Raw genomic sequence first — 12,028 nt, forward strand, 5'->3', positions numbered from 1 at the left:
TTTAATCAATAGTGAAACTGGTACAATAGGTCTCTTCTGGCCGCAGTACCGGCTGTTGGGCAATTTTCACGAATACCTTTTATTATTATTAACTACAATGTGACTAACTAGTAACTAACTACAATAGCACAAGATTTAAATTCTGACTTGGTATCTCTCAGAACAGATTAAGAATGTTAACCGTTCACTGAAGGTTCAATGGTATCTTAACAGCATAAATGTTGCTTTAAACTTAATTTCCAAAATCTGAGTCGTCATAGAGTATAACAGGGTAATGTGATGCAATACAAGACTACCTGGGATCATAATTAATATTAAGAAATGAATTAGCAGCGCTAAGTCTACTAATGTTCTTGAATTTTTGGGGCAACAAATGTAGTAATGTAATGTAATGTAATATAATATAATATAATGATATAAAATATAATATAATGTAATATAATACGATATAAAGCAATATAATATAATGCAATATAACATAATATTATTGTATAAATAAATAAAATAAAATGTAATATAATATAATATAACTGTAAAAAATATAATAATATGATATGATATAATATAATGTATTATCATATAGTATATAGATTATAATAAAATATAATGTAATATAATATAATTGTATAAAATATAATATAATACAATATAATGTAATATTATACAATATAATAATATTATATGATATAATAGTATAAAAAATAATATGATATAATTTAATATGTAATAAAATGTTATAAAATATAATATAATATAATGTAATATAATACTATATAGTTTCATATAAAATATCATAATATAATATAATAGTGTAAAAAATAATACGATATAGTGCAATAATACAATGGTATGAAATAAATTATTATAAAATTTAATATAATTAAATATAATAGTATAAATTATAATATAATATAATATAATGCAGTGTAATAAAATAGGTATAATGGTATAAGTTTATTTTTTTTAAAAGAAAATTAACTTTTCCGTTTAATTTCGAATTTGAAATCGGATGGTGAGCTTTCGTTAGGGAAAAGCTTTCGAGTGTATTTTCGTAAAAATTTGGAATTTGCACTACAACCACAACTCACTTCAAGTGTAAATATTATTAATCAAATTAAGTCAACAGTAAAGTCCATTCGCTCCAGCGTTAAGGATTCGAACTGCGCAGACTCTTGGAGTGAGTGGCATGCCATAGTAAAAAGCAACAGAGCAAGTTGACTTGTGCCTGCTTGAATCGCATGCTGCCGCTACGGAACGTGCTACAAATGCCAGCACACTGGACTGAGTGAATGACTGACTGCCTCTGAGATACTTTACAACCGAAGTAAACTCCAATCGGCCAAGTCGCTTCGTTGCGTGCGGGTGTTGCGAAAAGTTCCAGCGCGTTAATTGAATAAAAACACAATTCAGAAAAAAAATTAAAATAAATTAAAAAAGTGAATAAAAGTGAAAAATATTGTTAAATAAAACAAAATAGAGTGTATAAATTTTTAAAAGAAATTGTGTGGAAATTAACAACCGAAATGAAGACAGTATGAAATCTGTAAAAAATCACAAAAAATCTCAGATCTACACGTGCAGTTGAAATACAAAAATTTAGAATCTCAGATGTGTTTATAGTTGAAATAATTTTTTTTTGAATTTGTTTTCGTTATTGTTTTGGAAAATTCAACCTCCAAAATGCTTAATGACGAAAGTGCTTAAATTTATTTCATTTACTTAACCATAATTTATATGGTTTGGCTTTGTCGTGTTGTTGTTAAATCAATACGCTGAAAGTTGCTTAGTAAAATGCTAATTAAGCGTTTGCACCTGACATAACATTGGGTCAATGGTAGATACAGGAAGCCATTGTGGGATGTGCTGGTAGCAGGAGAAAAATAAGTTTCGGTTGCCTTAAGCCAGCACACATCAAGTAATAAAAAATTGAAAATGACAACAATAACACCCCATAAAAGTCACAATGTTTGAATAAAAGCTGAGCAAGATACGAAACAAACATACATACTTATATATATCATTTCACATAAATTCACACAAACAAACATACGAATATCTCAACACATAAACAAACAGATTATCAGACAAACCAACAGACACACGGAAAGACTGGAAGACAGACGGACAGTTGAACACATGCATTGCTTTGGCTTGGCTTGGACAGACGAAATTTGTGCCAAAATTTTACAAAATAAAAGTGAAATGCCTGAGTAATTTGGCTAAAAGCAAACATTGAGCAAAAGTGGAACTAAACGCTGACAAATGCAGCGAAAGATACAAAAAAGATACAAAAAAATTATGAAATAAAAATAAAAGTAAAATTCAAAATAAATATAAACACCCATTAAGCATCCAACAGATTTGCAATTTCAGCAGGCAATAGATCACGAAGGGCCGGGACTGATATGCAGCCTTTTAATAATGTGCCAAAAATTCATTCGCTTTTTGCGCAAATTAGTTTCAATTCCTTCATGATTGATATAGCCGCTGAGCTAACATTTAAGCAGATATCAGATTTTAACGATTCAGATTTTGTGTGGTTTTTATCGATTTTTATGTGGCTTTAATGTGGCTAATAAACTTTACAGCAAGGCGCACGACAGATGCTTAAAGTACGTGCAGCACGATTAAGATTTTTTTTTGTTAGTTCCTTAACTGCCCCATCCAGAAATGCACAGCAACTGCTAATAGCAAGAAACAATTCCGTGGGACCCAAACCCAAACCCAAACCTAAACCTAAACCGCAAAGTCGTATTATATTGGGGTTTCTTCACAAAGAAAATGTTCAAATGTTGAAATGTTAAAATGTTCAAATTATAGTGGGAAGTGTAGGGAAAAGCGCGGGTGCACATAATTTCTAGAACGTGCATGTTATGTGAAGGCAGGACAATCAACATAACCCATACGCACCACGCTAGAAAGCTATAAAAAAAGAATTTACAATAAAAATAACAGCCAAGAAAACCAAAGCAGGACAAAGTATTTTTATTGTTCTAAACCGAAAGTGGTCTTTGCCGTGACCAGTGGAGCGTGTCTAATGTGGCACAGACTTTGAAGTCAATGTGATGTTGACTAGTACATACTATATTCTAGCCACAAGTAGCATTAAAATTGCTGACCAATTCACAGGCTCTGCGAAAAATCAAAAGAATACAATTTTTTAATAATGAAAAAATAATAATCAAACCGCAAAGGGTAAATAAAAATTCAAATAATAAAAATTTGCTCAACAAAAGAGCTGAAACTGTGACCCAAACTGATGACCCAGGAAATTATGAAACACAAAATAGGAAATTTCAATTTGTTCCGGCAAGAAGTGGAACAAAAAAGAAAACTAAAACCTTAGAATTTCAAGATAATACAAATGTGTTGCGGAAGCTTTCATATTTCCTTGTAACGAGAGGAGTTTAGAAAAATATTTGATTTATATAGTAATTCCCTTATATCAGTGGTTAATTGGATGTGCTTGTAAGGACTTTCATTTGTTTAAGGTTAAGCACGGGCGCTATCAACAATATTGCTTCTTGTTAGTTAGTTTTGCAATATTTTTAATACAGAAAAAAAGGAAAAAATAACTTAATTTGAAATCGTTAAAATAGTTTATTAAACTTTTGCAATTTTCTATTAAGAACAATACAGACTACACAATATTTAAGGGGAGAGGGGAATTATATATAGTTTATGCAAGTATGACACAATCATACTGACCGAACACTGCTTAATGGAGAGGCATAGCAATGGATTAGTGGCTACTTTCAATGACTTCTATTGTTGTTGTGGATCAGAGAAGGAAAAGGAGAAATATGCTCTTTATATTTTACACTATTAGTATCCTTAAGTGTACTTTCTGTAGTCTGTATAGCACTGTTTCTAAACTCTGTAGTGGTACGCTCCATTTAACCACATATACACAAGTATTGTGCGGACAGTTGAGCAGATCAATTGAATATTTATTCCTTTTCACACAAAAAAAAAATGCCTTATTTCCATACCTTTCCGATAAACAATTTTTTTCTTTTGCTCCTGTATTACAATATCAATCCGTAGACTTCCATACTATCAGAACTCCGTTGTTTTCAAGTTAACAGCGTCAATTTGTGTGTAAGAACCAACTTTCCTTCTTAATATTCAAGTTGCCTTTTGTGGAGCGTACACTCTACATTAGGAAACACTGCTATGTAGAGAGTGACTGCTGTTATACTATAGTTTTAAAACCCGTTTATTGTGTCAGTTTTATAAAGTGAGCTGAGGTCTTTATACCTATATTAATGATATTGATGATATTGGATGGATATTTGAAAAGCATTGATCCTAGAGAGAATATTCGTCTTCTAACAAATGTCGGGCAGTGATAATGTGGCTTCATATTGGAGGATGATTTTTTTCATGTTATTGTTATTTACATTAATTTGATAGCACCAGAAAGTTCAGAATATTATTCGACTTTTATTGGAGTGTCTAACTGTTTTCTGTATTGTTAAATAAAATCTAAATGCTGTTTAACAGTTGACCATTGTAACCATATTTTGCAGAAGGTTGCATTCAAAATGATTGCTTTTGAAATGGGAACACCGGACTTAATGTGTTTTCAATACGTTTCTATAGTGCTTTACTCATTTTTTTTTATAAACAAACGATTTAAATGATAGTTGATTAGAAGTAATATTACTCTGTTAAAATAAGATTTCGACAGGTAGAAAATAATAAATTTACTAATCGTATTTTAATCCTAGCATAACTTAACTATTTTTTTGTATATTCATATAATGAAAATGACTACTCTTGACTTATACCTATAGACAAGTGATTTTGTTCGAAATGAGGTTAAGATATTACGGTGTTCATAGATACCTAATCGAAGGAATTAAGACCATTTCGAACCTTTGATTGATCTCAAGATAAAGAGTATCTAGCATTTATCTAGAGAGATCTAGCATTCATCTAAGATCCTTTAGAAAATAAGTGCACAACATGTTTAATATATGTGAGGCATTTTTTTGTTTTCCTTATAGCTACAGCAGTAGTCCTTCATCCTTCAGGATGATAACCTAACCAATCAATCATCGTTTTGTAAGTTCACGTTTAGATTGACCGATAGGACCGCTACCTCAATGACATAATTGGATTTTACACCTTACGCGTATATCATATAAACAGTATTTTCCAGTAAGACATTTAACACTGATCTTCAATCTAGTTTCGTGTAATGTTAAAGTTTAATAATATTAATTCTGCAAATAGAGTATCATGGAAGTTAACTATACCATCCAGTGTTGCAGATAGGACATTAGTTGATATGATGTTAATACTTTGAAATTCGTCAAACTGTTGTATATAGGTTTATTTATAATTAATAAATTATAGCTTTATATAGGAGATTCAAATTAAAGTTGTTATTGTCACATAGGTTACGTTAAAATGAAGTACTTGTACCTAATTGAGCTTAAATAACAGCCCGTTGTAAAACCATGGACTAGTATTGTTCATACGTAGATTAGAGGTCAGCGTATTTGTAACACTAAAAGGCACATGTCCTTAAGTCGGCAAGAAACAGTTCTATCAGGTGGATAAGAAAAGCTCAAAGTACTTTCCCTTGGGATAGAATATGTGTGTAAAAATAAGGTTTTAATAGAAATCACTATTTTAAACTTTTTTAAACAAAATATTATTAACTTTTTAAATGTATCAGCATACTTAAACGATAAGAAATTGAAATAGTTTAAATAAAAGCAGAATTTATTAATTATTAATTAATTAATTTATTAACTTTTCGCATATATTATAAAATTTATATTATTTTGCGCTATATTTAGTAGATACTATAAATGTTTAAAGAAATTGAATTGCTTAGCTCATATCAATTAGGTTAGGATATCGAATAGAGATAAACTATTAATAATTAGCAGAGAATTGAAAAGGAATTACAAAAATAATCATCAAAGAAACAGCATGACAATATAAATAAAACATAAATTAACACACTTTATTGAATGAAAAAAATCCTCAATAAAAAACTAAATCAAGGATATTAGAAAAAACCGTTTTAACTTAGTGAAGCTCTAAAAATATTATCGCTATTATTGCCAACAAAGCAATGAGCACTCCAACTAAAATAGCGCACAAAAACAAAAAAAAAACAAATCAGCACTTCATAATTGTCATCATCATCATTAGAGAACTGCCAATATGAGATAATATGAAGTCACGAGCTAAAGAAACTTACGACACAGCGCAGTTATTTTGCATAGCAATTTCCGTTGACTGACAGACCTACGTAGTACGTACCTTTTCACTAACACAAACACAAACACACACGTACATTCGTATTCATAGACTGAACGTACTCTAATATGCTGCCATTACCACCGACATGGCAAATGTAATTAAGTGTATGAGTGCTGCGTATGTGTATGCACTTATGTGCTAACATCAACGGAAACGGAAATAGGTGCTTAATACTTATGTGACAAAATAAAAATACTGTATGTAAATAGACAAAAAAAAACACAAAAAACGTGAAGAGAAAAAAGTAGACAAAGCATTACACATAAGAACGCAAATACTGCCACACACATAAGAACGTAAAAACATAAAAACATAAAAACACTGAACATATCACAGCCGTTAAACAAACATACTGCAAATATTGCAACCCAATGTTATATAGTATGTTACAGACCATATCATATTTTTAACCACAGATATATTTGTATGTCTATTTTTATGTATTTAGTGACAGCAGCATTATGCGACGACGATTAGCGGCATTTGGTTAATGTTATCATTGTTAACGTACACGTAAGCGCAATCGTAACGATACGTAAAATAACATAAAACAACTTTAGCGGTTAAAGGTGTGTTAACGTGTGTCTTATGCGCAACCCCTCGCCCCCACCCTCCCGTACAAATATTTTGTTGCTGTGCAATGTTGCCTCGCATGCTGCCACATAATAACTTGAACAATTAGAGCAACAATAGCAACATAACCAACATAACCAACATGCCACAACAAAAGCAACATCAACAACAACAACAACAACAGAAGAGTAAACATAGCAAATAATTTTTACAGTAAATTCAAAACAAAAAAAAGTAAAAAAAAATAAAAAAAATAAAAATAATAATAATATAAAAAATAAACACATAAGAACTACGGCGAAATAACGTAGCTACAATTACGCGTTACATAGGTTTAAACTCGCTGAAATCATTAAACTCGCTTGCAATCCGTGCGTGTTCGTTCGTACTCGTTATCGCAAGAGTAAGACTAAGTAAAAAAGGGAACATAGTACAATATTGCATGTTTTGAACTTTAAAACAAAAAATTGTTAGCAAATAAAATTTTGTTACCGCACGCTTCCCTGCAACATTTGTTGGTTTTGGTACTGGCAACGTTTGCAATCTGTACTGTCATCGTCATCGTCATCGTCATCTTCATCGTAATCATCATCATCATTAAACTTATTGCAGTGTGTGCGTTGTTAAACGAAAATCACGTCATGTTAGAAGTTGTTTTACACCAACACCAACGCTTTACAACAACGACAACGACAACAACAACAACAATAAAAACAACAACAACAACACCAACATCAACATCAACAACAACAACAAAAATTGCTGCTATTGTTGCTGCTACTGCTGCTGTTGCTGACGCTGCTGTTACTAATGTTGCTGCTGCTGTTGGTGCTGCCTTGAAACGACGTCACACATTCCTAACGTCGTCAAAATGGTTTTAAGCACTGAATGGTCTCAGGTGGAGGTAATCGATTTGGTAAATGATGGCAATGGTTTGGGTTTTATATTGGTTGGTGGTCGCAGCACTGGCGTTGTCATTAAGGCCTTAACACCGGGCGGCGTCTCCGAACGTGATGGGCGTTTACAGTGTGGCGATCATCTATTGCAAATTGGCGAAGTTAATTTGCGTGGCTTCAGTTCCGAACAAGTAGCAACGGTTCTTCGTCAGACTGGAGCTCATGTTCGATTGATTGTGGCAAGACCGGTGGAGCCGACCGCCACCGATTATCAAACGTTGGCTAGTCATGCGCCAATTATTCCAACTAAGCTCCTCTCCGACCCGGAAGAACTGTCGCGTCATCTATTTCAAAATCCCAGTTTTGCAACAAGTGCTACTAGCGTTGGTTTCTTACCAACGCCGGACACTGAGCTAGCTGATTTGCCACTGCCACCGATACCGACAGAGCTGTCGTCGACTGCAGCGCGTATGTGCCCCAGAGACTTGGACATTGTACCGTTTTCGATTGTTTCACCACCGCCATCAGCTCTCCCATATCTTTCATCATCGAAAAGTGCCGGCACACCTGCAATGCATACAATGACATCATTATCCCTAACCATGGACCACATTGAGACTGTGATAGCTGGCAATATTGCTGGCAACCCTAATGCAGCAAATGAACTTGATCGTTGTTCATCAACATCTTCCAATTACATGGATTCACCAGAAACAGAAACGTATGAAGTAAAGTTATGTAAAAATGTTTATGGACTTGGCATTACTGTGGCGGGTTATGTATGCGAGGAAGAAGATCTCTCTGGCATATTTGTGAAGAGCATAATTGAAGGTAGTGCCGCCGAAATGAGTGGGCAGATACAAATTAATGATCGTATAGTTGCTGTTGATGGTAAAACATTAGCTGGTGTTACAAATCATCAAGCGGTTGAAATCCTTCGCAATACCGATATCGAAGTACATTTAACGTTAGAACGTTTCTTACGCGGCCGTAAGTTTGAACATCTACAAGTTGCCTTAACTGAATTGAAGGGCGATACTCAATCGCAAGTATCTCTACCTGCATCACCATCGATAGCTACACTGTCATGGCTACCACCAAAATCTGATGCCGATTCCATTGCCACTGATGGCGGTACGGCGATTTTGGATTATGGTGAACTGCCATCTCGGGATACGGTCGAGTCCAATATGTCGAGTATGTTGGATCGAAGTGATCACAGCAATGTTGGTAGTAATAAATTATTAAAAACACCAACAACACCTGTTGCTAATGGCAATGCTACGCATGTTAATGGTAACGGCTTGGACAGTGGTAATGACACTGATGAATATCACCACGAAGTACCGCATAAGCAACTTATAAGGCAATATAGCACAACAAAGATGGTAAAAATTGAAAACGTAACTACCACTGTATCCGTTACAATGCCAACATCTGGGGCAGCGATGAAGACGATGACGGCAATTACTCCGAAAACCCCAACCTTGAGTCCCAGTGTTGAATCACTTAAGGTGGCTTGGAAAAGTGAGTTTCCCGAAAGTGAAATTATTGTAGCCGAAATAAATAAACTTTCAGGTCTAGGAATCAGCCTTGAGGGCACCGTGGACGTAGAGTGTGGCATTGAGAAGCGTCCACATCACTATATACGTTCCATACTTGAAGACGGACCAGTGGGACGACAAGGTATACTTAAACCCGGTGATGAGCTATTACAGGTGAATGAATACAAGTTACAAGGACTGAAACACATCGAAGTTGTTAAGATACTCAAAGAACTGCCAACACATGTAAAACTGGTTTGTGCGCGCGGCCCAACAGCACCATCAGTTATAAATACTTCACAAAATCCAGAAGCATTCGAAACGCGTAGTCTGCTACCTGGAGGCCATCAAAGTCTGCAAAACTTATTGACAAAAGCGCAATCGGAAAGTTCACTTTATACATCGAGCACTGCCACGTTGACCGATCAGCAACGATCTAAATCATTGGAAAATGTATCTGGGCTAGCGCTTTGGAGTTCTGATGTTACAACAATTGAAATTGAAAAAACTGAACAGGGTTTTGGTTTCTCCATATTGGACTATCAAGATCCATTAGATCCCGAGGGAAGTGTTATTGTGATACGCGGACTTATACGCGGTGGTTCTGCGGAAACAACTAATGAAATATATCCCGGCGATCGTTTGGTTAGTGTTGGCGAACATAGTTTAAATGGGCTAGATTTGGATGAAGCCGTTGCAATACTTAAGGGCATGCCTTTAGGATTAACTAAATTAGGCATATGTCGACCACTTTCATCATCAGATAGCAATATAGCATCACCTGTAGGAGAAGGCGATTCGCCGAGCACATAGCTTTTAATGGATTTCTATTGTAAGTAATATATTTTTATCGCAAATATATTATTATTTATTTTATTAAATTTTTATATAATTTTTAATATTAATTATTCATACATTGCATATGGTATATTCATGTGCAAAAATAGTATTTCTATATATCAAATATCTTAAGGTATAATATTTCTAGTTTTTAAATAATATATCATAAGCATTGACTTCGAGTAAGCAAAAAGTCTGCAAAAGGGTCTTGTTAGTATTAGTTTTAGTCCTTCGTATTAACAAGTCTCGGAAGATTGTTTTATGCACTTATAAACAAGTCAACCACCTACTACTTAATCGAGTAACTATTTCGTATTACATTTGGAAAAGCAAAGTCTAAAAGGCACTGGGCTCTGCGATTAAGTCATTAAATTGGGTTTTGTTCATTTACTACTGCATCTATGAATTATCCGCTTTCTGGGAATTAAATGAAAATGTTGTTGGCTTTATCAGCTCTGATATTTTAACCACTTTCCTTAAACATTGCTCTTTGACCAGACTCAAACGTGTTGAACTCGAAAACAATGGACAATTTAGTCTTTATTTAAGCAACATGAACTTGCAAATTCAGATTAAGCAATCTGTTCAAGTACTTGTTCTTTGTGAGATGATGTATGACTTTGTAGTTTACGCAATAAAATTAATACCGACCCCCACTGCAAATGTGTTTATATAGGTAGAACTGTTTTTTGCTTACTTATATATTTTACCAATTTTCTCTTCCAATCAGCGTTGCTCTTTACAGCATCCGCACTGCATTCACAGCAAAAATATCTGCCATGTCGATATTTTCGATTGGTTTTGGAAAAAAATAAAGTGAACTATATCGTCATACTTTCATCTTGAAGTTTTTGTTATTTCTCGACTTTCATGGTTTTAAATCGGAAATATTTATATATTGGTGTTCTACAGAAATTTTAAAATTTACTAGATTACACGATTGCGTTCATATCGAATTCTTATATTCAGTGTTGATAGTGTTTTTCATTCGATTCATTTCTTTACAACTTAAAAATATATACAAATAATGGTCAAACAAAATTAAATCCCATAGGTGTCTTAAGTAAGTAGAAAATTCGTTAAAAATACTTAAAAGCACTTCTCTGACGTATGTTTAGTTACGATCCAAGTAAGTGAGAATTTGACCCCTAATTTCTTCTTTGATGAGTTTTTGATTAACTTGAATTGATTGATTTAAATCAGGTTAGCACAGACACTTCAATTTATATTGAAGAACCACAATGGCAAAGAACTGTCTTTTGTAAATGCTCTACTGAAAAATTTTGGCTTAAAAGCATTTTAAAGTCTTAGCAGTTTCAGACACCGAAAAATTTTGTAGTGCTGTTTATTTAAATCAGTTATATCTAGTACATGATCTCAAAAATTTCTTCAGAATTTATTTATTTATTTATGTTAAAGCTATTTGAGTCAGTGTATTTAAGCACATTTACTCTTTATTAACTCGAGGTATCTTCAAAACCCCTCTTTACGCCTTGACTGGATTATTGTTTATCACTTCCTCAGACTAAGCAATAATTGACCTCAGATCTGCATATCTCCACGAGGCCCCTGTAACCATTCTAAGATTCGATAACGTGGTGTTGGTAAGTCTGTCAGTTTTCTAAGAGTAATTTATTTGTAAAAAATTTAAAAGAAGTAAAATAATCATTTAGGGCCGTATTATATAAAGATTCATGGTCACGTCAAATAGAAATTTGTTGTTGCTTTCATTTTATATTAAAAATATGAGAATAAGAAAAAGAGAGAAATTTTGATTAAAATTTGGTCACGGTCAAATTCTGTCCCTCGTCTCATTGATTAAAACCGTCGTACTCAGTAATAAATGTCAAAATTTGGACCTACATAGTAAGTATGTGTATTTTCGTGTAC

At 33.4% G+C, this 12,028-nt stretch overlaps 1 protein-coding gene across 1 annotated transcript; it reads left to right on the plus strand.

Moving 5' to 3' along the window:
* The first annotated feature begins 7,639 nt into the window (after positions 1–7,639).
* On the plus strand, positions 7,640–10,120 carry LOC119679444 (patj homolog). Its single transcript, XM_038091800.1, has 2 exons — positions 7,640–9,281; positions 9,333–10,120. The coding sequence occupies exons 1-2, from the start codon at positions 7,730–7,732 to the stop codon at positions 10,109–10,111; spliced, it is 2,331 nt and encodes a 776-aa protein (XP_037947728.1). The 5' UTR covers positions 7,640–7,729; the 3' UTR covers positions 10,112–10,120.
* The last annotated feature ends 1,908 nt before the right edge of the window (positions 10,121–12,028 follow it).

Source organism: Teleopsis dalmanni, chromosome 2 (assembly GCF_002237135.1).
Source record: "Teleopsis dalmanni isolate 2A chromosome 2, ASM223713v2, whole genome shotgun sequence".
In the NCBI taxonomy this organism is placed as follows: Eukaryota; Metazoa; Arthropoda; class Insecta; order Diptera; family Diopsidae; genus Teleopsis; species Teleopsis dalmanni.

Bases quoted from the DNA above. Each gene is read 5' to 3' on its own strand.
- LOC119679444 (XM_038091800.1), top strand. From the start codon at position 7,730: ATGGTTTTAAGCACTGAATGGTCTCAGGTGGAGGTAATCGATTTGGTA. The intron at 9,282-9,332 runs GTGAGTTTCCCG...ATAAACTTTCAG, and splicing joins ACTTAAGGTGGCTTGGAAAA to GTCTAGGAATCAGCCTTGAG.